Source organism: Silene latifolia, chromosome 2, assembly GCF_048544455.1.
Source record: "Silene latifolia isolate original U9 population chromosome 2, ASM4854445v1, whole genome shotgun sequence".
Taxonomy (NCBI): Eukaryota; Viridiplantae; Streptophyta; class Magnoliopsida; order Caryophyllales; family Caryophyllaceae; genus Silene; species Silene latifolia.
This window is the reverse complement of record NC_133527.1, coordinates 193,185,908-193,213,723: the sequence shown is the minus strand read 5'-3', so window position 1 is coordinate 193,213,723 and position 27,816 is coordinate 193,185,908. Positions and strand designations below refer to the sequence as shown.

Genomic DNA, 27,816 nt, shown 5'->3' with positions numbered 1-27,816 from the left:
TAATATCATATAATGTGCATGGAATTTTTTTTAACAGAATCAAAACAATGTAAGTAAACTGAAAAAAAAAATGGAGATGCGGGGGATCGAACCCCGTGCCTCTCGCATGCAAAGCGAGCGCTCTACCATTTGAGCTACATCCCCAAGTTGTATGAAGTTCAATACTAATAGTTTTTAATTTGTAAAAGGTGATTTTGTTCGAATTCGAGTCTCACTTGAGACCAATGTTTGAATTGATATAATATTCTACTCTGTTTTTATTCATTTTTTTCATTTCATATTGTAGTTACCAAAGCACAACTTGCATCAACAACAATGAGCTGCCCGCAAATGTAGAGTTTAGTGGTTAAAATTTGAGAAAAATTTCTTAGGGTTTCGGGATTAAGTTTCACCAAGAACAAATTGGTGGGAGTTTATGGCTTGAGTTTAAGTGTTCTAAACTTCGAGCCAATCAACTCCAAAAAAGGATGATATGGTAGACGTGATTTGCAGAATATCACGTATATTCAGGAGTTTATCTAGTGCACACCAAAAGGTAACGATTGCATGAGAACACTCAATTAAGTGTTACATTAAAGGTTCAAGTTGGAGAGTGTATGATAAATTGAATTAGAAAATTATCAAGACATGAAACTAATTGGATGTAAACAAATCGAGATTACATTATCAATCAAGGTATAACATGGGAAAAAATCAACACAACATCACAATAGCAAACCAGCATAATATACATTTTGACAATCATCAATCGTAGTACTAAATCACATACATCAACAATAATATCACACTCGGATACTGCTCCAATGTGAGAAGATAAATTATATTGTTTAAGCCAAGAGATTTTCTCATTTGTACCCCTCTATTATTGACTTTTCTCACTTGTACCCTTACATATTTCAAAAGCCCGCATATACCCTCAACTTTGCAAGTGACTCTCATTTACAACCAAAGTTTAATTCCGGCAATTTTGGTCCGTTAAGTGTTGATTTTGCATATTATTAGTTGCTAATTAACTTTAAATTAAAATATTAATTTTGAAAAAAACAAGAAAGCAGCCTCCAACCCACCACAACCACAAGAGTCCCTCACAATCCACCATGTCCAACAAGCCCACCAGCGATCACCCTACAAAACAAGTCCAATTTATCCTACTCCGTCGGCACAATCCCTTGACCTCGACCATAATTTTGCCCCTCTCTACAAACACCATCATCCTCTCCCAACTGCTTCCATGTCAAAATCTTCAAAAAAATGGATGTATTCTTGCGAGGGATATAATGAGACGACGCCAAGGAAGGGTGTGCACGGCGGAGCGGTGACTTTCTTGCGAGGTGTGATGAAGGTGCTCAACGACAAGGTAGGCTGACTTGTGATAGCGGTGGTCGGAGGTGACAAGATTGTTAGAGTATATGCGTAAATAAAGTATTTATTTACTTACCCTTCACTTAGCGATTATGTATATTATATTATTAGCAAGTATCGTTGTAATTTGGCTAATATCTTGCACATTGTAATTGTATTTATACCTTCTTAATCAATAATATTCAAGCATTAATCTTCTTACATGATATCAACTTCCTAGGGTAAAAAAGAAAATCGATGATCTCGCTTCCGCTCGAACCCTAGCTTTGCCTTTCGTGTCTATTCAACTATCTATCTCTCTCGACCTCTCGTCACCATCCCTGACCTCACGTCAAAACTCTCGCCATGACTAACACGAAAGCTTCCTCTTCTTTTCACCCGACTCTTGCAGTCAACAATATCAAGAACCACGTTACCGTCGAAATAAGGATGGATAACGACCAATACCCTCTTTGGTTTGCACTCTTTATAAATCATGCTAAATCGAATCGAGTGCTTCACCATATCATCAATAATACTCAAGCACGAGCCACCAAATGTGTTTTCCTTGGGTTTCCTGACCATCACCGAGGATATCGTTGTTACGAAATTCAACAAAAGAAAGTCATATAAAGTCGTTATGTTATTTTTGATGAAATGCAGTTTCTTTACCGTGATATTCATCGCTCTAGCTCTATCGACTATACTTTCCTTGACAATGTCGTCCCCCCATATGTCCTGCGTCACTCCACCGGGACCCCCTCTCCTATCCTTGACCGTGTGACCAACCCAACAACACCACGTACTACCCCTCCTCGTTCACCTACTCCAACTAGTCCACATGTCGTCTCACCCATTATTCCCGTGACGCCACCAGAACCGTCCCTATTACCCAAACCTCCCCCATCTCCAAGCCTATGACACGGGCTCTTCATGGCATTCACAAACCAAAATCAGTTTTCGACCTTCATACTAGTGTTGTCATCTCACCCATTTCCAAAAATCTTCTGTCAGCTTTAAAAGATGTGAATTGGAAATTGGCCATGGATTAGGAATACAATGCTCTTATTAGCATTGGAACGTGGGATTTAGTCCCGCGTCCGCCTAATGTGAATGTCATTCGTTCTATGTGGATATTTCGTCATAAGTTTCACTCTAATGATTCTTTTGAGCGACATAGGGCTCGTCTTGTAGGTGACGGGCAGATTCAGCAGGTAGGCATCGACTGTGGCGAGAAATTTAGTCCAACTGTCAAACCAGCATCCATCCGAGTTGTCCTCAGTTTTGCTCTTTCTCGCCGTTGGCTGATACATCAATTAGATGTAAAGAATGTCTTTCTTCACGGTGATCTCAATGAAATCGTCTATATACATAAATCACTTGACTATAAAGACTCACAACGACCGTCTTACATTCGTTTACTACGCAAGTCGCTCCATGGTCTTATGCAAGTCCCCCGTGCGTGGTACAAACGATTTGCTAAATTTGTCCACACCATCGGTTTTGAGCATAGTAAGTGTGATCACTCTCTTTTCATTTATAAAGACGGTAATCATCTAACCTTCTTATTGCTTTATGCTTACGATATGATACTCACCGCCTCCACTGAAGCATTAAGAAAATCAATTATGACTCGTCTTAGCTCGGAATTCGCTACGAAGGACCCCGAACCCTTAAGTTTCTTTCTTGGTATTGCGGTAACACGTTCAGGCAGCGATGACATGTTTCTCTCACAGTCTAACTATGCTTTGGGTATCCTTGATCGTGCTAGCATGGCCCCTTGTAAGCCGTCCTCTACTCCCGTGGATACCAAACCGAAACTCAGTTCGGTTGATAGCCTTCCGTGCTCTGACCCGTCCTTGTATCGTAGCCTTGTAGGTACCCTTCAATACTGTCACTCGTCCCGATATCTCGTATGTCGTTCAACAATTGTGTCTATTTATGCATAATCCTATAAAAACGCATATGAATGCTCTCAAACGTGTGATTCGGTATGTAAAAGGTACCGCTCATTATGGGCTCATACTGAACTTGTCCCCTGCCACCTTCCTCACGTCATATACTGACGCCGATTGGGCGGGTTGCCCGGACACTCGCCGCTCCACAAGTGGCTATTGTGTGTTCCTTGGTGACAATCTCGTGTCATGGGCTTCCAAACGATAACCTACGTTGTCACGTTTGAGTGCCATGGCTGGGTACCTCGGCGTTACGAATGTTGTTTCTGAATCGTGCTGGCTTCGAAATCTCTTGGTCGAGCTCCATCACCCGCTTCCTAAGGCAACACTCGTTTATTTTGATAATATCAGTGCCATCTATCTTGCTGGCAACCCCGTCCAACATCAGCGCACTAAGCACATTAAGCTGGACATCCACTTCGTTCGCGAAAAAGTAGCTCGTTACAAAGATATTGCTGGTAGTGAGTGAAATTGGCGATTTAAGGATTTGAGGGGCCTTATTTATAAAATTTAATACTTTATTTTATTTTCATTATAATTATTTAGTATTAAGGATTAATTGAAATTGATTAATGATTAATTAACTGCAAAATCATAACTGAACAGATTCTAACTAACGGAATACAACTTTTGGTCACGGATAAAAGTTTTTGTAAAGTTGAGTGGTATATGTGGGCTTTTGGCAAATACAGGGGTATAAGTGTGAAAAGCTAATAACAGAGGGGTACAAATGGTGAAATCCCTTAAGCTAATAAATCAAACTCAATCAACGATTTTTTACGATATTATCCATCCTTTAGATAACAAGTTAAACAAATAATCACATAATCAATAATACCACACTCGGATACTACTCCTATGTGAAAAGAAAATATGTTTGGTTTAAGCTCATAAATCAAACTCAATCAACAATTATTTTCAAGATACTATCAATCCTTTAGATTAGATAACAAGATAAACCGAAAGTAGAACATATAAATAATCCCTTTCCATCATATCAAATTTAACATTGTGTCTCTTTCTAATCATCAAAATGCTCCATAGCATCTTTCTTACCACCCTCTTCTACTTAATCACCTCATTGGCTTCCTCTACTCCAACTCGATTTCCTCTAAAAGGCGATGGCTTCACCGCGCCTTTAATCTCACCAATCTCACCTCGCTCCCCGTTCTACCCCCAGATACTAGCCGCAAATAACATCCCAACAACATTAACCAATGTTACCCTAGACCGAACACACTACCAAAAATGGGTCGAAACCAAAAGAAATATATCACAAAACGATTATGGTTACGTGACTTACAACAAGAATGCATTTTATTACGTAATGAGCTTGTTCATTGGCGACCCTATGCAATTAGTATACGGGATTTTCGACACAGGAAGCGACCTTGTATGGTTTCCAGGTAAAAGTCAGGCCGGAAAAGACAAGTTTCCATACTTTAATCAAAGTAGGTCACACAAGTATAAGGTTATTGATTGTAGGAACACAAATCAATGTCAAACGTATAAACAAGACTTGAAATGTAGTACGATTCGGGGCGATAAATCATGCGTATATAACATAAAATACACGGATGGAGTCTCTAGTAGAGGGGTCATGTCAACAGATGTTATCAGAATGAAGCCACAAATGAATATTATCCCAGATTTTAAGTTTGGATGTAGCAATGTGCATCCTGAGCACGTGCCCGGGATGATAGGTGCGTTTCTAGTACTCGATCCATCACAATTTTATTGTCCTCTCTTATTTTAACAAGGCATCATACTCAACTAAGACATTTGTTGTCGATTATATACATGTATATTTATATAAAACTGTGTTTTAACCAGTGAATGCGCCACATGGCGTATTCAGCCCTAATTACGGTAATTAGTTACAGACTTACATCTAATCAGTAAATTGGAACAGGGAAATATAGCAAATCACCCCCATAACTTTGATACTATATGAAATTAAGCCCCTTACCTTATAAATGTAGCAAATAAGTCTCATAAGTTTTTCGTAATGTGCAATTTACCACATATCTTATTTTTAGTAATGAAATTAATGAAAATTGTACTACTCCATCTGTCCCGGTCATTTGTTGTCCTTTTCCATATTGGGGTGTCTCAGTCATTTGTTGTCCTTTCTATTTTAAGAATGAACTTGATGAGTAATTTGATAATTCTCATTCAATTTGTTCCACTTGTCATTTAGTTATTGACCTTTTTCTCTTTCCTTGGTCTTTGTGCCAAAACGAAAGGACAACAATTGACCGGGACGGAGGGAGTATTATTAAAAGTCAAAAATATTTATCAAATATTAATCCTAAAATTCCTACTAATTAGAAAGCATGTTTATTTATTTATGATTGTTTAGTGAAAAAATATTCATAATATGAGAACTTTTATTTTTTTTGAAGTTACAATAAAAAGTTACATGTCCAAATTTTTTTGATCTTAAATTTGATTCACATTTTTTGTTGAATATGTAAATACTGTATTTAATTTTAATAGATGTATTTAAAATGATTTTTATAATAGAAAACAATAGATTTTAGTTAAAAAAATGGTAGAAAAATTGATTTGGGCTTAATTGCACATTTTTGAAAACTTATGGGGGTAATTTACTACAAGTGAAACTTAGGTCAAATTGCACATAGTACATAAGTTATGGGGATAATTTGCTACATCCCCGAATTTGAACATAATAAATTCTGTATAAATCTCATCAATCTATTATTTATAGATTAATAAATCTTACAGTAGTGTTTATTAAATAATTAAATAAGTATTGTTATTTGATTCTAAATTTATTAAAAAAATATTTTGAAAAAATTGCTTTCAATTGAGTTTAATTTTTGTTATATTAATTAAAATAATCAAATCGCTTTCATGTAAAAACTAAACAGGTGCATCAAATAGCGTCTATTCAATTCCAAAGCAATTATACCCAAACAACCCAAAGTTCTCATATTGCATCTCCGGGCTAAGTTCTGGAGTTAATTTCGTCAGATTTGGTACCGACGCAAAACTTATAGGCGGTAAAGTAAACTTATTCCGAAACCGTATCTTGCCATTCTACTATATGGACGTAATTGGGATAAGAGTAAATGCAGTCGACATAAAAGTAGACCCGTCAGTGTTCGCAATGTCACGTGACGGGCGAGCCGGGTTTGTAATTGACTCCGGCTATGAATTCACCTCATTATCAAATGTCGCATTCGATGTTTTGAAAAACACTTTATATGAGATCCTCGGGACTCCAATAACGTACGCAGGTTTCGAAATTTGCTACCAATTTGGGACTGTTTGGCGGTCTAAACCGAAACCGGTTATCGGGATCATGTTTAGAGGGTGGTTGTTTGAGTTGGACGAAAGAAATGTATGGGGAAAAATGGACAACAAGAATATGAGATTGGAGTGTTTGCTAGTTCATAGATCACCGGGTATCAAACTTTCTGTGCTTGGAGCTGCACAACTTTTTAACGTTAATGTTGGACATGATCTTAATAATAATCTCTTGTACCTTCAACCTATGAAGTGTCCGACCTCTGTTGACCCATAATTTGCAAGCGGGAAAAAAATTATATAATCGGTTGTACTCATAATTTTAATTTTTTATGAATAATAAACGTGATGTTATTTTGTCTAACTTATATATTTACTTAGTCTCTCTGTTTCAGTGAGTAGTTTATCTTTGCTTTGTTATTTTGGGTTCGACAACGGTTGCCTATATATAGATAGATGTATAAACTTTCAATGATACACGGTACACAACTACTTCATAAATCGAATAAATAATATGAAATCGCGTGTCTTGAATAAACTTGTCGAAGTAATTTAATCAACACCTTGAATTAGAGGTGATCATGGGCCGGGCTAGTGTGGGCTTGGGCCGGGCCTTTCTTACAAAAACGGTCAATTTGTGTGGGCCGGGCCAAATGTGTGGGCTTATTTGGCAAGCCCAAACCCGGCCCTTATGGGCTAATTCGGGCTTTTGGCCCTAAATGGGCTTTTCGGGCCCTAAAATTTACGACTTAAATTAGAAAATAATTAACATAATACCTTCAATTACTACTTTAAAAACATACGTAGTTTATAAAGTACAAAATATGATGAAATGATTATGAATTGCTTTCCAAAATAAAATAAAGACAAACACCCCAATTTTAGAATGCTTAATTATGCATTCGTGATGTAATTTATGTTATATACACATTGTTTTATAAATCTAAAAAAATAAAATTGAGTTTTTAAAAAGTTGTTTATAACTTTAACACTAGTTTAATAAGTTTTATAAAAAAAATATTCATTTATTATTAAATATGGGCTAGGCCGGACCAAAATTTGGGCCAAATGCTTGGCCCAAACCCGGCCCAAAAATATGTCGGGCCTTTTTTAGGCCAAAACAAAAGGCCCAAGCCCTTCTAAAAAGCGGGCCGGGTCGGGTAGTGCCAATGGGTTTGGGCCATTTGATCAGCTGTACCTTGAATGAATAATTGAACGGAATTGAATATACTCCGTAGTTTATATGATGCATTGTTAATTTTATGTAGGGCAAAGGTAATATTTGGATTGAATGCTTTATTCGGAACGATAAAGATCGATGATGAAAATCTATTCGTAGGAGATTGGAACTCTCATAGAACGCACAAAAGATTTATACATTATCAGAATCAACACAAATGTAAGTAAAATGAAAAAAATTTAACAGAATCAACACAATGTAAGTAAAATGAAAAAAATAAATGGAGATGCGGGGGATCGAACCCCGTGCCTCTCGCATGCAAAGCGAGCGCTCTACCATTTGAGCTACATCCCCAATTTGTTTCAAATCCGATATTAATAAGTTTATATGCGTAAAGGGTGAATCCCGTGTTAGGTTATTTTCTTCGAATTTGAGTGTGACTTGTGACCCACGTTTGAATACTCTCATTTTCATTTTTATCATTTTATATTTTAGTTACCAAAGCACAACATCAACAACTATGAGTTGCCCCCAAATGTAGAGTTTAGTGGTTAAAATTTGAGAATTTTTTACTAGAATTTCGGATTAAGTTTTATCAAGAAAAAACTGGTGTGAGTTTATGACTTGAGTTTATGCGCTCTAAACTTCGAATCTGTCAACTCCTAAAAAGAGTGGATGATGCGGTAGAGACGTAGTTTGCAGGATATCACGTATGCTCAGAAGTTTATCTAATGCGCATCTACCAAAAGGTGACGATTAGATGCGGCCTTCCTTATTATCGATAAAGAGAACACTTAATTAAGTGTTACATCAAAAGGATCAAGTTGGGGTGTGTATATGATTAATTGAATTAGAAAATTATCAAGATATGGAACTAATTGGATGTAAGCAAATCGAGATCACAATATCAATCAAGGTGTATAACATGGAAAAAAATCAACACGTACAACATCACAATAGCAAACCAGCATAATATACATTTTGACAATCATCAATTTTAGTACTAAATCACATCAACAATAATATCACACTCGGATACTGCTCCAACGTGAGAAGACAAAATATTTTGTTTAAGCTAATAAATCAAACTCAATCAACAATTTTTACGATATTATCAATCCTTTAGATAACAAATTAACAAGTTAAATCGATAATTACATCATCAATAATATCACACTCTGATACTACTCTTTTGTTAGAAGACAATATATTTTATTTAAGCTAATAAATCAAACTCAATCAACAATTATTTTCGCGATACAATCAATTATTTAGATTAGATAACAAGATAAACCGGAAGTAGAACATATAAATAATCCCTTTAATCCCTTTCCATGACATCAAATTATCAAAATGCTTCATATTAGCATCATTCTCACCATCCTCTTCTACATAATTACCTCATCGGCGGCTTCCTCTATTCTAACTCAATTTTCTCCAAAAGGCGATGGCTTCACCGCGCCTTTAATCCCACCACTCTCACCTCACTCTCCGTTCTACCCTGAGATATTAGCCGCAAACAACATACCACCAACATTAACCAATGTAACCCTAGACCGAACCCACTATGAAAAATGGGTCGAAACCAAAAGAAATAGAAATATGTCAGAAAACCACTATGGTACCGTGATATACAACAGGAATGCATTTTATTACGTAATGGTAATATTCCTTGGCGATCCTATGCAAGCAGTGTTCGGGATTTTCGACACAGGAAGCGACCTTGTATGGGTTCAGTGCAACAATCTGGCCGGAAAAAACAAGTTCCCACACTTTAACCAAACTAATTCAAGCAAGTATAAGGCTATTGATTGTAGGAACAAAAAACAATGTAAAACTAGTTATACTAAAGACGTGCAATGTAGTACAATACGGGGTGATAATTCATGCTTATATAACATAGGATACGTAGATGGAACCGCTAGTAGAGGGGTCATGGCATCAGATATTATCACAATGAAGCCAAATATGACTGTCATCCCCAATTTTTTGTTTGGATGTAGCATTGCCAATCCCGAGGACACGCCCGGAATTATAGGTGCGTTTCTGGTATTCGATCCATCACAATTTTATTTTGTTATCCTCTTTTATTTAAAAAAAAAACTAACTTAAATCCCGCGCAATAAAGCGCGGTATATGTAGAAGTTTTAATTTTTTTTAAAATTTAAATTGACAGTTTATTAATTTTTATGTTTCATCTTATTAATTGAAAAAAAAACCCTTTTTTAAAAATTATAGCCATATGTAATATTTCTTGTAAATTACATCTAGAACCTCACTTTTGACGAGAATTTATTGCCAAAACTGTTAAGATTATAGGGGGAAGAGAATTGCATAAGGAATTGTATTATTGATTGATAATTCTGATTCAATACAAATGCATATATATAATAAACCCTACTAGGTTAAACCCTAACCCTTGACTGCTACCGTCGGTTATGTATATTTTTATGTATATTTATAGACGAATTGAAATAATCAAATCATTTTCATGTACAAAATGAACAGGCGCAGGGAACAGTATTTACTCAATGCCAAGGCAATTATACCCAAACGACGCAAAGTTTTCATATTGCATCTCCGGGATAGTTTCTGATATAAATTACGTGAGATTTGGTATCGACGCAAAACTTTTAGGCCGTAAAGTAAAGGTATTAAGACACGGTCTCGACCCATTCTACTACATGGACGTAATTGGGATGAAAGTAGATGCAGTCGACATAAAAGTGGACCCGTCAGAGTTCGCAATGTCACGTGACGGGGAAACCGGGTTTATGATCGACTCAGGGTATGAATACACCTCATTATCAAAATTGGCATTCAATGCCTTGAAATACGTTTTACAAGTGAACTTTGGGGCTCCAACGAAGGTCTCAGATTTTGAAATTTGTTACCAATTTAAGTTTCCTTGGCGTACTATACGAAAACCGGTTATCGGGATCAAGTTTAGAGACTGGCTATTTGAGTTGGACCCAAGCAATGTATGGCGAAAAATGGGCAACACGAAATTTGAGTGTTTACTAGTTCACAGATCACCGGAACTCAAACTTTCAGTGCTTGGAGCTCAACAACTTTTTGACGTTAATATTGGACACGATCTTAAGAATAATTTCTTGTATCTCCAGCCTATGAAGTGTCCCACTACTGCTTTCTAAATAAGAGGTCAAACACCATTATTTTGAATGCTGAGCTGGGGAAAAATATTACGCTATCGGTTGTAATAGATTACGCAAATTTACCTTTTAAATTTTACTTTTTATATTTTATAAATGCGTTATTATTTTGCTTAACTCATATATTTATCTTTTATATAATTAATATACAAAAGACAGTTGGTCTTGCTTTAGACTGGCTGTTTTGGTATGAAGCAATAAGACGGGATTTTATAAGTATTTTACAGTCAAATGTGACCTCTATTAAAAAACAAGTTACTATGAACGGTAACACTGACGGTGTACAATTGTGATTATATTTAACCATAAAATAGTCATATATGCCCGTCTGGAACTCGATTTCTACCAAAAGGTGATGGCTTCAGTGCGTCTTTAATCCCACCACTCTCACCTTGCTCCCTATTCTACTCTCAAATACTAGTTGCGAACAAAATCCCAACAACATTAACCAACATTACCCTAGACCGAACTTATTACTACCAAAAATGGGTCCTAACCAAAAGAACCATGTCAAAAATGACTATGGTGACGTGATTTACAACAAGGATGCATATTTTTTCATTACAAAAGTTATACATTGGTGACCCTGTTCAATTAGTCTACAGGATTTTTGCCACGATATTGTATTGATTCAATAATGTGGAGGCCGAACCAAGTGCTCGCAGTCTAGTGGTAGACTTGGGTAACCTCAAAGCTTGCAAAGGCAAGAATTGCGAGGTCCCGTGTTCGAACCCACAGATGAGCAATTGCATGCGGTTATCTCGGCGGCCCCAATTGGGGTGGTTTACATGGTCCAGGTGGTGACGTCGGAATGTCTGGGCCCGGGGATTAAACCCCTCGTCACAAAAAAAAAAAAAAAAAAAAAAAAAAAAAAAAAGTGGAGGCCGAGCCGGAGAAGGCCCGTTAGCATACTATAACCAAAGTAAGTCACGTACGTACGTATAAGGTTGCTGATTGTAACGACACTCAGGATACTACTACTATGTGTTTAGACAATATATTTGATTTAAGCTATAAATCAACTCAATAATTGCTACATGCAATATTACTACAATTATTAGTCATATGATTGGTTTTCATCATCTTTGTTACCTGCAATATTACTGCAATTATTTTACCAAATTTAATTTTTAAATCAGTTAATTATCTAATTTTATGGAATATTGTATCTCTTGATATTTAATTTTTAAATTAGTTGATTATCTAATTTAATAAAATATACAGATTATAGAATATTGTATCTTTTGAAACAATTCTGATTTATTTCCCTTTACATAGTTTCCAAAACATAACCTTAATGTATCTAATAAACTATATAGTATAATGAAATTGTATAGATTTATCTATTTATATAAAAGTTCTTTAATTTGCGGGTTATATTTATAGTATATAGTATTGATATGGAATTATAATGAAATAATATTAAGATGCAGTCTAATAAATATTAGGAAAATAATCAAATATTTATTACACCGTATCTTAATATTATCTCATATAACTCCATATAAAATATTATTCCTTAATGTAAAAATATAAATCGAAAGCAAAACATATAAATAATTCCTTTAAACCCTTTTTATGACATCAAATTAACTTCTTGTCTCTTTTTCTTTGCATCAAAATGCTTCATATTAGCAGGTTTCTCACCATCCTCTTCTACTTAATCACCTCATTGGCTTCCTCAACTCCAACTCGATTTCCTCCGAAAGGCAATGGCTTCACCGCGTCTTTAATCCCACCAATCTCACCTCGCTCCCCGTTCTATCCTCAAATACTAGCCGCAAATAACATCCCAACAACATTAACCAATGTAACCCTAGACCGAACCCACTACGAAAAATGGCTCCAAACCAAAAGAAATATTTCACAAAACTCGTACGGTGCCGTGACTTACAATAAGAATGCATTTTATTACGTAATGGACTTATTAATTGGCGACCCTATGCAATTAGTGTACGGGCTTTTCGACACAGGAAGCGACCTTGTTTGGGTTCAATGCAAAAATAATCAGGCCGGAAAAAGCAAGATACCATACTATAATCCAAGTAGGTCACGGAGTTACACCGTTATTGATTGTATGGACAAACAACAATGTCAAACCAATAAACGAGACTTGAGTTGTAGTACGATTCCGGGCGATAAATCATGCGTATATAACGTAGAATACATAGATGGAGACTCTAGTAAAGGGGTTATCTCATCTGATGCTATCACATTGAAGCCGCATATGCAGATGTTGCAAAATTTCGTGTTTGGATGTAGCAATGAAAATCCTGAGCTTTTGCCCGGAATTATAGGTGCGTTTCTGGTACTCGATTCATCACAATTTTATTATCGTCTTTTATTTTAAAACAAGGCATCACACTGAACTAAGACATCTATAATCGATTTTATACATGTTTATTTATACTAGTTGTTGCGCCGCGCCCTCCCGGGCGCGGAGCCCCAATTTGATTAACCGCTAACAAGAGACCAACAGGATTTCCGTGTAGGTAACGTGTGCCTTCCGTGTCGGTAACGTGTGCCTGGCCTTAGAATAGCATGCTATCCCAATATCAGCTTTCTTAAGAGTAGGAGCATCATTGACACCATTTCCCGTCATACCGCACATTTGCTTCCTCGCTTGTAACCTCTTTACAATTTCCTCTTTTTGCTCCGGATCATGTTACAAGTTCAAAGTCATAAATTATATTTCAGAAACTAAAATTTGTGTGGTCTACAAAACACATACAAACTAACAGAACTCTAAAGGAAAATCAGCGAGTCTTGTGGAGTAGTAGGATACGATCTCAGATGTGAGTCCAACTGAAATCCTTGTTTAGTCATTTAATAGGTCTGACAAAAGTATTAGGATACGATCTCAATTCTCAGATGCATTTCATTCACCCAAACCCTCAACCCTGTCGGCTAATTCTATGCATCAGTAAGTCATTCCTCAATCTTAAAATTTTGCATTTTGAAGTAGAGTGTAAGGTACAAGTTGGCAAACACTCAATAAAATTTTAAACAAAAAACACACACAACAAAATTAAACCCATTGAAAAGACCAATCTAAACCCATTAAAAAGACCAATCTAAACCCTGGAAGTATAACAAAACCGGTAAAAGTACTAAAAAGGACAGAAACTGCAGGCAACGCGTCATAACGCAACTGACTATTGCAAATGACAGAATTTGAGACCAATTAAAAAACGCGACCATGCTTCACTTAGAAATTGAGTCAAAACATTTTGTAAATAATAAAAACTCAAGTGCAATACCTAAGAAATTGGTTTTCGTTGCTCCGGGCAGCATGCCTCGTCACACCTTTCCAGGCCTCTCATCGCCTACACAATGCCATCTTCTCAATTTCAGTCATGGGAGAACATGGATGATGGCCTTTTCAACATCATAATCAGCTCCAAATCCTTGACGTACATCATACGCAAAGTCATCACCAATTATGTAAAACAGTCAGATTTTTATTTACTTCTTTTCAAAAATCATACGACTACCTTTTAAGGACTCCTAATTCTAAACATTCACCAAATAGCAATGTTAGGTGTTAAAATCTTAAAAAAAAGGGATGTGAATAAGTTGAACTGGATCTTCTACTTGAGCCACAGCTGAGCTTAACCTAAAATGAGCTAAGCGCAAGTTGAAAATGGCCCGAATCACAAGCTCATTTAGGCTCGTTTATACTTTATTTAAAATTGGTGTCGCCTAATATTTATTGTGAAGAGGAAGTGAGATTACAATACCTCACGGGGCGACAAGTGATACATCTTGGACAAGAACTTTGAGCCAAATAACATTGTGGTCCGCGTCTCCCTTGGATCACCTGAGTTTTCGAACTTTGTATCAAGCCAGAAATCTCCTTCCGAATTCACTTCAGCAAACTTCGCCAATGGTTACAAAAAATGAAAAGTTTAGCTTTCACAAACAATATGGCATGCAACTATCACAAAAGACCGTCTCATGAAAGAAAAAAGACAAATAATAATCACCAATTACATCCAATGTCTTAAAATAAGCTTAGGGAGAGACCGTCTCTTGTAATAACATAAGGTATAATTCACCTTTACTGTTTTACATGAAAGAAAAGGTGAACGCACACAATTATCATTCTATCAAACATCTGACATTCTCCATTTCGAAATATAGATGGAAAAAAAGGACGCATTTAGATTTTAGAAGTCGTAGGTACCTTGTCGAAAATAAAAAAGGGGTGTGTTGATCATCAGGCATGAAAGCAGCCAAAAAAACAGCAATTTCAATCTTTTCAGGAAACATTTCCATTGCAATTGACAAACTGAGGCCACCGAGACTATGCCCAACAAGTATAACCTTCTGATCTTCAGGTTGTGCTGCAAGGAACTCGATCAACGGTTCAGAATAGTCGCGGAGGGTCTGGACCTCCTTAATCCTCGTAGGGTTGATGCCACAGGCTGCCATGTCGAGAGCAGTGACACGGTGCCCTGCATTTTGTAGGAGGGGATTAAGCTTGTACCAACACCATGCACCATGACATGCCCCATGTACTAACACAAAGTGCTTCTCACTGATTCCCCTTGACATATTTGTTATTGTTCTCAAGTTGTAGATATAGGGTACGTTAAATGTCCTCTATTTATAGGCCGTATGGGGCTATGGGCCATAAGGTCCACTTCACATGCCGTAGGTGAATTTTTTGACTAAATAGGGTTATTTGATAAATTAATTGGAACTATCTAGTTTAGATCACGTGCATCGTACCTTAAGTCTGACCACAAATACTTGAGTAAACAAAATTTCGGAAAAGAAGTCGCTAAGAAGAGCACTCTGCAAACTGCTTAGCACCTTCAAATTCAACCGAGAGAGGTGAGGTCAAAATAGATGAACAAGCACCAAAGCTGCTGAAAGTAGCCACTATCTTTGGCAGAGGCCGCTTCATTCACAGCATTAATCGACGAACAATTAGCAGCATACAAACCATTATTTCATCTAACATTTTGTCTACATTGCTCAACCCGGTGACCACAATTATGTTATCTAATATAGTCAATTGGGTGTGACTTGTGAGCTGATGATTAGCATTGATCACAATTCACACACTTTATTTTGAAATCCAAACAGCAGAAATTACAATTATAGCATATCAAAAAGTGATTTATGGGCAGACAAATAAATATCTATATATGGGCAGACAATTAAATCCCTTAGTTTATAAGTCTATAAAATTGAATCAACCACTAATCGAAGACGACTAATTCAGAATCAAAATGGTTTACTAAATCAGCAAGATTTAGTCCCTCCGTCTAAATCATTTATTTATCATTTGTAACAGTATTTTAATCAAAGGTAAACAAATCACGGAAACATATATGGTAGATCTGCATGAAAAAAAGTAGTTAGAAGGAAGGTTACCTTGCGATAAGTGGTACCATCAGGCTCAACAATCCAACCAGCTTCAGCACAAAGAGCAGTAAGAACTTCATTATTTCACAGTGTTTAGGGAGACTATAGCTTCCTTGAGCTCTTAAACCAGCAAATATTATAGCAGCAATAGCTTGTCTTCATCTTTCTCTCTTACGATTATTCTCCCTTTCTCTCCAAGGAGGCTTACTTCTTGACGCAGCTGTAGCTACCGCCCCCGCCTCTGCTGGTGGCTCCCTCGATGGCCATCAAGTAACAAGGGAGGGAAGAGAAAGCACAAGGTGTGTGTGATGTGTGTTGTAATAGTAATAAGCAATAATAACACTACAGATGCTTTAACTCATTGGTGAAAAAAATGGGTCAAATCAAAAGATAATTAGAAGCCATACCTTCGAAGACAAGGCTGTTACCGAGCTCCTAAACCCAAAACGAAAAACAATGAAAAATTCAGTAATAATAATAAGAACAAAAATAACAACAACAACAACAACAAAAACAATAATAATAATAATAATGGAACACACAATCGCTCATAAGGAGTAAATACCTTTGAGCTCCTAAACCCCAATTCAGGAAATTGAAGCAAGACAGAAGCACACAACTCACCACAAATTTTCAAGTAACAGCTCCTATAATGAGGCACCAAAATTGTCACAGAAATATCATATTCAGCCCAATCTCTAACAACAACGGTAACCCAGCAAAACATAAATTCATGGGGCAAAAGACCATGTACAATAATCACAAAGAAACACATATAAGCACCAAATCGCATAACCAAAACCCAAAAAACAACATAAACACCATATCCAACATAACCAAAACTAATTTAATCCCAAAAGCTTATTATAAAAAGAACAAAACCAAAAACGGTAAATCAATTAGTGATAACAAACCCTGAATTGGAAACCCATAAACTGATTATCACTTGGATGTTGAAAGAAGACGACCCAAAAGCCAAAATCGATCAACGGTACCAAACGAGCTGTACAACTTCATGTTCTAGAGGCAAACGAAAGATAGAAGCGAAGCACAAGAGGAGAACGGAAGACGGAACATGAAAGATAAGGAGAAGAGATTATGAGATGGAAAATAGCCACCATTTGAGGAGAAAGGTGAAAATTTAAAATGAAGAACCAAACCCTAAAATTCAACAGGGCACAAACAGAAAACAAAGAGTAAATTAATCAACAACAAAATAAGAAAATCGATAACGGCCAAGAAAACAAACCAATTGTCGTCGTCATCAGCGTCACCGCCATCGTCAACATGCCAGTTCATCATCGTGATTGATCGATCGTGGTGTCAGCGTAGAGAGAAGAGTGAAGTGAAGAATGAAAGAGGAAGGATTTATGAGATGGAAATGAGTGGATGGGAACAGAAGAGAATGTGATAAAGCAGTGGACGAGAGTGCGAGAGATATGGAGGGATCAGATCTTAAAGCAGGAATCCGACGGTGGAAGAGTAAATTGCTTGGTACTATTCATTGCTACAGTAGCAAGAAGTTGGCTCTTTTTAAGAAGTAAAGATAGACGAATTGAAATAATCAAATCGTTTTGTAAAAATTGAAAAGGTGCATCAAATAGCGTCTACTCACTAGGACATCTACAGTCGATTTTTTAAATGTGTATTTATATAGACGAATTGAAATAATCAAATCGTTTTCATGTAAAATTTGAACAGGTGCATCAAATAGCGTCTCATCTACAGTCGATTTTTTCAATGTGTATTTAAATTTATATAGACGAATTGAAATAATCAAATCACATCGTTTTCATGTACAAACTGAACAAGTGCATCAAATAGCGTCTACTCACTAAGACATCTACAGTCGATTTTTTAAATGTCTATTTGTATAGAAAAACTGAAATAATCAAATCGTTTTCATGTCGATTTTTAATTGTCTATTTATATAGACAAATTGAAATAATCAAATCGTTTTCATGTAAAAACCGAACAGGTGCATCAAATAGCGTTTACTCACTAAGAGATCTACGGTCGATTTTTTACATGTGTATTTATATAGACGAATTGAAATAATAAAATCGTTTTCATGTAAAAACTGAACAGGTGCATCAAATAGCGTCTACTCGCTACCAAGGCAATTAAACCCACACGACCCAAAGTTTTCATATTGCATCTCCGGGCTAACGTCTCAAGTAAATTTCGTCAGATTTGGTACTGACGCAGAACTATTAGGCCGTAAAGTAAAGTTATTGAGACACCGCTTCAATCCATCCTACTACATGGACGTAATTGGGGTGCAAGTGAACGGAGTGGACATAAAAGTAGACCCGTCAGTGTTCGCATTGTCCCCTGACGCACAAACCGGGTTTGTAATCGACTCAGGGTACGACATCACCTCATTATCAAATGTGGCATTCAATGCCTTGAAAGACAGTATACAGAAGATCCTTGGAACTCCAGTAATGTACTCAGGTTACGAAATTTGTTACCTTTATTCGACATTTGGGAGTCATTGGCCGTATAAACAGAAGCCGAAAATCGGGATTAAGTTTAGAGACGGGGTGTTTGAGTTGGATGAAAGCAATGCATGGAGAAGAATGAGTAACACGAATTTGGATTGTTTACTAATGCTCAGAACACCTGCTCCGGGTGAGAAACTTTCATTTCTTGGAAATGAACAACTTTTTGACGTTAATGTTGGACATGATCCTATTAATAATCTCTTGTACCTCCAACCTATGAAGTGTCCCACTTCTTTTTAAACAAGAGCTAAAAGACTCATAATTTGCAAGCTGGAAAAAAAATTACACAATCGGTTGTACTAGTGTTGATGTCCGGCTCGTTTGGAATACCTAAATTTACCTTTTAGATTTAATTTTTTATGGATAACAAATGTGTTGTTATTTTATTTAACTCATACGTTTATTATTTATAATTAATATACATTTCTTAAAATATGGTTAATATATAAAATTTATTAACCAAATTAAATAATGAGATAAATCAACTACTCGTGTTGCCACTACGGTTACTTTCATTATTTTTCTGTTAACACTATTATTTTCACTACTCCTAAAGTTTCGGTTCTACGTACTATTGTTGGTTTTACTCCAACTACTACTCACGCTGCTATTATCATGACATATTTTTAAATTATGGAATTGTAAAATTTTGAATATGGTATAAATTGTAAAATTTTGGATACAAATCAAGATCGGATTTGAATTGGTGATCAAAAAAAATTTGGATCGGATTTGGATCTCGCAAAAATTCGATCCTACCATGTTTATTACCACCCATACTTGTAACATAATAAATTTGAATATATCAAATCATTTTGAAAGCCATGGATCTTAGTTTCTTTAACCATGGAACAAAATCACACCAATTTCAAAAGCCACATTTATATTACCAATATCCTTAAGATAATAAGTATCATAAAACCAAAGCATAACCTACTTTAATTTATTTGTCTCAAATCATTTAATTTAGAAATAAAGATATTATTAGAGATATTATCAAAACCCTTTCATCACATCAATATAAGTCTGTCTCTTTTGAGCTTCAAAAATCAAAATGCTCCATAACATTTTCTTCACCTCCTTGATTTCCTCTACTCAAACTCGATTTCCTACAAAAGGCGATGGCTTCACCGCGTCTTTAATCCCACCACTCTCACCTCGCTCCCTATTCTACTCTCAAATACTAGCCACGAACAAATCCCAACTACATTAACAAACATTACCATAGACCGAACCCACTACCAAAAATGGGCCAAACGAAAAGAACAATATCAAAAAATGACCATGATGACGTGATTTACAAAAAAGATGCATATTAGTATTTCGTTATAGGTCCAATTAGTCTACGGGATTTTTGACACTGAAAGCGATATTGTATAGGGAGGATATTTGAGTGGATGATTATAGTAAAGGAGTTATTTCATCGGATGTTATCTCATTAAAGCCAAATTGGGTGGTGTTGCAAGATTTTGTGTTCGGATGTAGCAATGACAATCCTTTGCACCAGGCCAGAATTCTAGGTACTCATACGCATGAAAATGAAATGAATAGAGTAAGTAACCAAATGACCCCCCTTGGTTGTGCTCAGCTAAGATTGTTCGATACAATTAGACCTACCAATACTTTGCATATATGGAGTATATGACCCGAGCGACATGCCTAATTCGATCCCTCAAATATATTCAAATAGTAAAAACTCAATACTGCTCGAATCCAAGTTGACCCGACTAAATTCAAACTTTGTATGTTCTAAAAAATTAATACTCCTAGTATATTTGGTTTATTTTTTTTTTTATTTTTTTGGAAGAAAAGAGCATGAAATAAATAACAAACCAAACGAAGTCAAATACAGTTACGAATACATCACGGGGGGGTTCGGGAGAAAGCGGCGTGCAAGCCAAAACACAGTCTAAAGTGCATAAATCTACTACAAACGGAGGGGGAAGATCCCACTCAAAACAACCCAATAAAATGCTAGAGTCTCTAATGGAATGATGAGCAATGGCATCCGCAACACGGTTGGCTGATCTCTTCTCAAACACCAGCTTCAAATGAGGGGAGTCCTGCAAGAGGGCCCTACACTCAAGAATGACGTTAGTAAACGGACCAATGGGGGCAGAGGGGCATAAAATAGTGGTAACCGCATCAAGACAATCAGAAGCAATTAAGACATTGTTCACAAGGACTTTAGAACGCAAAAGCCCATCCCGAATGGCAAGGATCTCACAAAGGTAAGGGTTATGACCAAGGAAACGGGTGGACCACCCTAATACCCAGGAACCAGAACCGTCTCTGATGACACACCCCAGGCTGGCAGCAGAAGAGGAGGGGGAGAAAGCCGCATCAACGTTGGTCTTAAACCAACCAAGCGGCGGAGGGGCCCAGCTCACCTAATAATGAAACTCAATCAACTATTTTTTTACGATATTGTCAATCCTTTAGATTATTGGAAATATTTCTTAAACCAAGTATATTTGGTTTATGCTGACTTTCCTTATTATTAGACTTTCTAATTGTGATTGTTGTGAATATTGTATTTCCTTGAACTAAATTAGGAAACTTAGATGTCTTGTAATAGTATAAACCCTAGTATAATACACCCGTTGTATCATCGTAATTATTCAAGCAATAACACTTTGTGTCTCATTGTTTGCATCAAGATATTCAAGATGCTCCATAGCCTCTTTCTCACCATCTTCTTCTACTTAATTATCACCGCATTGGCTTCCTCAACTCCAACTCGATTTCCTCCAAAAGGCAATGGCTTCACCGCGTCTTTAATCCCACCAATCTCACCTCGCTCCCCGTTCTACCCTCAAATACTAGCCGCAAATAACATCCCAACAACATTAACCAATGTAACCCTAGACCGAACCCACTACGAAAAATGGCTCCAAACCAAACGAAATACGTCACAAAACGACTATAGTGACGTGACTTACAACAAGAATGCATTTTATTACGTAATGGACTTATACATTGGCGACCCTGTTCAATTAGTTTACGGGATTTTCGACACAGGAAGCGACCTTGTATGGGTTCAATGCAAAAATCAGGCCGAAAAAGGGAAGTTAGCATACTATAACCAAAGTAAGTCACACAAGTATAAGGTTGTTGATTGTAAGAACAAAACCGAGTGCCAAATCAACAAAGGAGACTTGAGATGTAGTCGGATTCCGGGTGATACGTCATGTGTATATTTCAAAGCATACTTGGATGGAGTCTATAGTCAAGGGGTCATGTCATCGGATGTTATCACTTTGAAGCCAAATTGGGAGGTTTTACAAGATTTTGTGTTTGGATGTAGCAATGATAATCCTTTGGACACGCCCGGTGTTATAGGTGTGTTCTCAGTACCGTAATTTAATTTCCAATCAATTACTCGAAATATCATTCCTTGAGACCGTGTTTATCCGTTGTTCCTGTAGCCCTAGTTAACCCTAGTTCCTTCATTAAAATATACTCCCTCCAATTTCATTTATTGTTCCTCTTTCCCTTTCCATCTATTTTTCTTATTGTTCCCTATTTCCTTTTTTGGACAACTTTGTAGGGTCCAAAATTAATTTGATGTGAGGTCATGTGTATTGTGTGATCCAAATTGATTCTCTTATTTCTTATGCCAAAAAGAAAGGGGAACTCTAAATGAAATTAGAGGGCGTATTTTTTTCTCCTTAACCTAATTTCAAGCCCTACCCCTCAATTTCTACTCCCTCATATTCTATATTTTCTTCCATAACTCCTAAAACAGATTATTCAGGTTTTGTTCCTATTTCTTATTTTGGAAACTTCTACTATTATTTTATTAATCCATCTCTCCTTATTTTATTTCTCTCCTTAATATTCGTGCCCACTAACAAAGGGAAGAAAATATGAAATTGGAGGGAGTATCTTTTATCAAACCCTACCTTAAAAGCTACATTTCTATTACTTTTTCACACTAAACCAACGAAAAATAATAACAAAAAAAAATACTTGTATTAGACGGTTTTATATAAATTGTCGGAATCTTTTAGTAGTCAATTTTACCCATTAATAGAGTTGTATTTGAATCTGTTTTTACAAATTTTTTTATTATTATGATATATGTCATTTCTATAAAGTATATCAAATGTGATCTCCATTTGTAGAGTAAAACAAATTTTCATGTACAAACTGAACAGGTGCATCAAATAGCTTCTACTCAATACCAAAGCAAATATACCCGGACGACCCAAAGTTTTCGTATTGTATCTCCGGGCTAACTTCAGGAGTTAATTTCGTCAGATTTGGTACCGACGCAAAACTTTTAGGCCGTACAGTAAACTTATTCCGACACCGTATCGACCAATCCTACTTCATGGACGTAATTGGGGTGCAAGTAAATGAAGTCGACATAAAAGTAGACCCGTTAGTGTTCGCATTGTCACGTGATGGAAAAACCGGGTTTACAATCGACTCAGGGTATGATATCACCTCATTATCAAAGGTTGCATTCGATGCCTTAAAAGACAGTTTATATGAGATCCTTGGAACTGCAACAAAATGCTCAGATTTCGAAATTTGTTACCCACATTCGACATTTGGGATGTTTTGGCCGTATAAATTTAGACCGAAAATCGGGATTAAGTTTCCAGGGTGGGTGTTGGAGGTGGATGTATGGCGAAAAATGGGCAACACAGGGTTGGAATGTTTACAAGTGCAAAGGACACCTATGCCGGACATCAAACTTTCTGTTCTTGGAGCTCAACAACTTTTTGACGTTAATGTTGGACATGATCTTAAGAATAATCTCTTGTACCTCCAACCTATGAAGTGTCCGACTGCTAATTATTAAAAAGGAGGTCGGAAACTCATATCTTAAAGGCGCACGATAAGAAGTCATTCAAGAAAATATTTTTACCATTTTATTGAAAGAATCTTGAAAATAATGTCGTCACACATTAGAAATTTCGTAAAATTTGTAGTTAATTTTAATAACATTTATCCATGTGGCCTCTTTATTTTTAATAATAAAATTATGGTCATTTAGTTCGCTAGAGAAATTGAAGTTATGAAGATTTAAGAGTTTTCATGATTTTGTAAATCACATGAAATGAAAAAAAAAAGTGTTTGGTTGGAATGTGGGAGTGAATTACACATGAATTCCTACTCATCAGGGGACTTGGATAAGCAACTTCGAGGAATTGGAGTTGATTTGAGGCAAACAAACAAACCACCAACTTTGCAAATCCCATAAATTGTAATTCATGTATTATAAATTTGGTAACTAGGCGACTCCTTATAATAGAAGTCGTGCATTAAGGATCCATAACAATAGGAACTTTAATTATTCATTTCTATAATTCAATCCAACCTATTTGATACCATCCATATATGTAACATAATAAATATCAATATACGAGTATCAAACTATTTTGAAAGGCATGGATCTTAGTTTCTTTAACCATGGAACAAAATCACACCAACTACAAAAGTCACATTTATATTACCAATCCTTAAGATAATTTCCTAAAACCAAAGCATAACCTACTTTATAGTTTATATGTTTCAATCATTTTAATTAGAAAAGGTATAAATTACCAAACACCCTTTTATCACATCAATATAAGTTTCTCTTCTTGTGCATCAATATGCTCCATAACATCTTATTCCCCGTCCTCTTCTACTATGTCACCTCCTTGACTTCCTCTAGAGGCGATGGCTTCACCGCGTCTTTAATCCCACCAATCTCACCTCGCTCGCCATTCTACTCTCAAATACTAGCCGCGAACAAAATCCCAATTACATTAACAAACATTACCCTAAACCGAACTCACTACCAAAAATGGGTCCAGACAAAAAGAACAATATCAAAAAATGACTATGATGACGTGGTTTACAAAAAAGATGCATATTATTTCGTTACCGAGTTATACATTGGCGACCCTGTGCAATTAGTGTACGGAATTTTTGACACGGGAAGCGACATTGTATGGGTTCAATGTGAAGGCCGGGCCGGAAAAGGCAATTTAGCATACTATAACCAAAGTAAGTCAAGTTCCTATAAGGTTGTTGATTGTAAGGACTCAAATAGGTGCCAAACAAATAGAGGAGACTTGAGTTGTAGTACAAATCCGAGTGATAATACGTCATGCATATATAGTATAGGATATTTGAGTGGTGATTATAGTAAAGGAGTTATTTCATCGGATATTATCTCATTAAAGCCAAATTGGGAGGTGTTGCAAGATTTTGTGTTTGGATGTAGCAATGACAATCCTTTGCACCATGCCGGAATTTTAGGTACGTACGTGTTTCTGGTACTATAATTCCAAATCAACTATTTGAAATGTCAATTTACAAACGTATGAAAATGAAATGAACAGAGAAAGTAATCAGGTGACCTTCTTGAGGTAGCTTGATTGATACAATTAAACCTGTCAACATTTTGCATCTGACCCTAGCGACATGTGCCTAATTCGAACCCTACAAAAATTCAAATAGTACAATCTCAATACCAATTGACCCGACTCAATTGAAATTTTTTTGTATGTTTTGAAATTAATAATTAGAAATTGAACAAGGAAAAATTCATATTATTACGGATATCATTGTCGAAGTCGAGACCTACAAGGACTTGAATTAAACCCATAGTTGAATAGTTGTTTTAGCACTAAGACGATAGTGATTTGACAGTATACGAAAATGATCTAAACTCGAAATTACCAGGTAGAAGTACCCAAATAAATGGACTATTAGATTTATGTTCTGGTCATGTGTTTTATTTTATTTTTCGTCAACGCAAATTGAACAGGTGCATCAAACAGCGTATACTCAATGCCAAAACAAATATACCCAGACGATCCAAAGTTTTCATATTGCATCTCCGGGATATCAACAAAAACAAATTTCGTCAAATTTGGCATCGACGCAAACCTTACAGGCCATACTGTAAAAATACTCCAACACCCGCGACTAAAGTACTATTACATGGACGTCAGTGGAGTACAAGTTAACGGAATTGACATAAAAGTGGACCCGTCAATATTCGCAATGGCCCCTGACGGATTAACCGGGTTTGTAATCGACTCAGGATACGGGCTCACCTCCTTATCATCTGTAGCCTTCGATGCCTTGAAAGACAGTTTATATCAAATCCTTGGACCAGCAACAATTTATAACTCAGTTTTCGAAATTTGTTACCCTGGTTCGAAATTTGGGACGTTTTGGCCGTATAAGCCGAGACCGAAAATTGGGATTAGGTTTAGAGATTGGGTATTGGAGTTGGAGGAGAGCAATGTATGGCATATAACGGGAAGCACAAATTTGGAGTGTTTACAAGTGCAAAGAACACTTAAGTTAAACAATATTTCTGTGCTTGGAGCTGAACAACTTTTTGATGTTAATGTTGGACATGATCCTATTAATAATCTCTTGTATTTACAACCTATGGATTGTCCGACTGGTAATTAGAGAAGAGGTACTGAAACTCAGTACCACCTGATGAAGTGATACAACTCTCTCACGTACATAATGCAAAGAGAAATGCGCGAAATTCACATTTAATATGTGAGAAGGTGATACCGAAACTCAGTACCATCTGTTGATGTTATTATATCATTTTTTTTAAAAAGAGATGATGTATATAAATCATAATAATATAAGTAAATCTTTTTACAAGAATGTGGATCATATTGATGCTTTACTGGTGGCAGTTTTGTACAAAGAATTATTTTAAAACGATTTTAGTTATGATTGTTTCTAAACTAGAGTTAGCGAGTAATAATAGTTATCACTTGCTCGATGATTAAACAGTTAATCTAACGGATATTTACGGGTAATCATACTTTAAAAGACATAAGATCATTGAATATAAATAACAAAATCAGGCATGATGTTTTTTTATTTAATTTCGTGTTCCCATTTTATCCAATTAAGGGAGTAAGGATCAATGGAAAAACGTAAAAAAATGGAGATGCGGGGGATCGAACCCCGTGCCTCTCGCATGCAAAGCGAGCGCTCTACCATTTGAGCTACATCCCCGGTTGATACATATTTTAAGTTTGATATAAATATAGAGTACCTGTGTTTGTTAGAGGGCGAGTCCAAGCTTGTGTAAATTGTCTTGGTCACGGTATTTACTACAATTGGGCTGCTAGGCCATAGCCTCAGCCCTCAGGCCCTCCCTCAAGAGTATGGGTTGCTTAAGCTTTAGTTTGGGTGGGCTCGGAATCGGTTTGGCAATTTTAGTTTGAACTCGAAACCGGATCGGAACTCTCCGAGCTTAAAAATTTAAACATCGAAATAGGCTCGAACTTAACTCGCGTTCGATTTAATCATTTTCGATATTTATTTCACTTTTAAAATCAAATTAAAAATAAATATGTTTGAAGTTGAATAACAAATATAAAAAAATAACAATTATAATCGAAATATAACCTTAAATGTTAAAATAACATTTTTAGTTGGAAAAAAAAGAGTTGCAAAATACTAAAATTGAATAACAAAAAGAATAAACCGAGCCTGAACGTGCTTTCAATCTGAGCTCTATTAAGCTCGGAATCGGCTCGGATTTGGTTAGGCTCAGCTTGAAATCGGCTCAGAATCAGTTTTGATCGATTTCGATTCGAGCTTTGACCGAGTTGATTCTGAGGGCTATATGGGGCGGCTCATTTGCAACCCTACTCGAAGAGTATCTACAAAATCAATTGGTGGTATAGTTTATCAACTTAACCTGACGTCCCTACTTGTATTATATTTATGTAAAACGATAATAATAGAGATCAAGATGATTTATGACGAAGTTTATTATTATTCTAGAAAATCACAAAAACTTCAGAGAAATCCGCTATTTCTAGAATATCATAAATGTGTTTCTATTTAGATTTTGCTATTTTTCAACTAAAACTCTAATCTTATGAAATATAATGACGACCGACAAGATTTTAACTATGTCGCCGGCCATCGTAATCAGCAGATCCACCCATAAATCTTCATGCTTTTACAAGTTATAAGTTATAGACACTAATAACGTCACTCAAAAATACCCATGC

At 36.2% G+C, this 27,816-nt stretch overlaps 5 protein-coding genes, 1 long non-coding RNA gene and 3 other non-coding genes across 13 annotated transcripts; 5 read left to right on the top strand and 4 right to left on the bottom strand.

Annotated features, from left to right (window-relative positions):
- Positions 1 to 71: 71 nt before the first annotated feature.
- On the bottom strand, positions 72 to 144 carry TRNAA-UGC (transfer RNA alanine (anticodon UGC)). The gene has a single exon. It is a non-coding gene; the product is annotated as a tRNA-Ala (tRNA).
- Positions 145 to 6,366: 6,222 nt separating this feature from the next.
- On the top strand, positions 6,367 to 6,846 carry LOC141641862 (aspartic proteinase nepenthesin-2-like). The gene has a single exon (XM_074450507.1). The coding sequence runs from the start codon at positions 6,367 to 6,369 to the stop codon at positions 6,844 to 6,846; it is 480 nt and encodes a 159-aa protein (XP_074306608.1).
- A 1,184-nt stretch (positions 6,847 to 8,030) lies between these two features.
- On the bottom strand, positions 8,031 to 8,103 carry TRNAA-UGC (transfer RNA alanine (anticodon UGC)). Its single transcript has one exon. It is a non-coding gene; the product is annotated as a tRNA-Ala (tRNA).
- A 1,305-nt stretch (positions 8,104 to 9,408) lies between these two features.
- Positions 9,409 to 10,904, top strand: LOC141641861 (aspartic proteinase nepenthesin-2-like). Its single transcript, XM_074450506.1, has 2 exons — positions 9,409 to 9,787; positions 10,258 to 10,904. Exons 1-2 carry the CDS (start codon positions 9,409 to 9,411, stop codon positions 10,902 to 10,904), a joined length of 1,026 nt encoding a protein of 341 aa, XP_074306607.1.
- A 2,246-nt stretch (positions 10,905 to 13,150) lies between these two features.
- Positions 13,151 to 17,720, bottom strand: LOC141644106 (uncharacterized). Of its 5 annotated transcripts, none has more exons than XR_012543894.1 (8): positions 17,548 to 17,719; positions 16,864 to 16,945; positions 16,308 to 16,733; positions 15,657 to 15,740; positions 15,109 to 15,379; positions 14,663 to 14,800; positions 14,183 to 14,329; positions 13,151 to 13,575 (listed from the first exon to the last, which is right to left on the bottom strand). It is a non-coding gene; the product is annotated as an uncharacterized LOC141644106 (long non-coding RNA). The 5 variants fall into 5 exon arrangements; XR_012543893.1 differs by having other exon boundaries at positions 13,151 to 13,568; XR_012543890.1 differs by having other exon boundaries at positions 13,151 to 14,329; positions 17,548 to 17,720.
- An 842-nt stretch (positions 17,721 to 18,562) lies between these two features.
- LOC141641860 (aspartic proteinase nepenthesin-2-like) lies at positions 18,563 to 19,045 on the top strand. Its single transcript, XM_074450505.1, has one exon. The coding sequence runs from the start codon at positions 18,563 to 18,565 to the stop codon at positions 19,043 to 19,045; it is 483 nt and encodes a 160-aa protein (XP_074306606.1).
- A 2,726-nt stretch (positions 19,046 to 21,771) lies between these two features.
- LOC141641859 (protein ASPARTIC PROTEASE IN GUARD CELL 1-like) lies at positions 21,772 to 23,618 on the top strand. Its single transcript, XM_074450504.1, has 2 exons — positions 21,772 to 21,895; positions 22,966 to 23,618. The coding sequence occupies exons 1-2, from the start codon at positions 21,772 to 21,774 to the stop codon at positions 23,616 to 23,618; spliced, it is 777 nt and encodes a 258-aa protein (XP_074306605.1).
- Positions 23,619 to 24,413: 795 nt separating this feature from the next.
- Positions 24,414 to 26,356, top strand: LOC141632202 (aspartic proteinase CDR1-like). The gene is made up of 2 exons (XM_074444768.1): positions 24,414 to 25,066; positions 25,578 to 26,356. Exons 1-2 carry the CDS (start codon positions 24,415 to 24,417, stop codon positions 26,234 to 26,236), a joined length of 1,311 nt encoding a protein of 436 aa, XP_074300869.1. The 5' UTR covers position 24,414; the 3' UTR covers positions 26,237 to 26,356.
- Positions 26,357 to 26,733: 377 nt separating this feature from the next.
- On the bottom strand, positions 26,734 to 26,806 carry TRNAA-UGC (transfer RNA alanine (anticodon UGC)). Its single transcript has one exon. It is a non-coding gene; the product is annotated as a tRNA-Ala (tRNA).
- Positions 26,807 to 27,816: the final 1,010 nt, after the last annotated feature.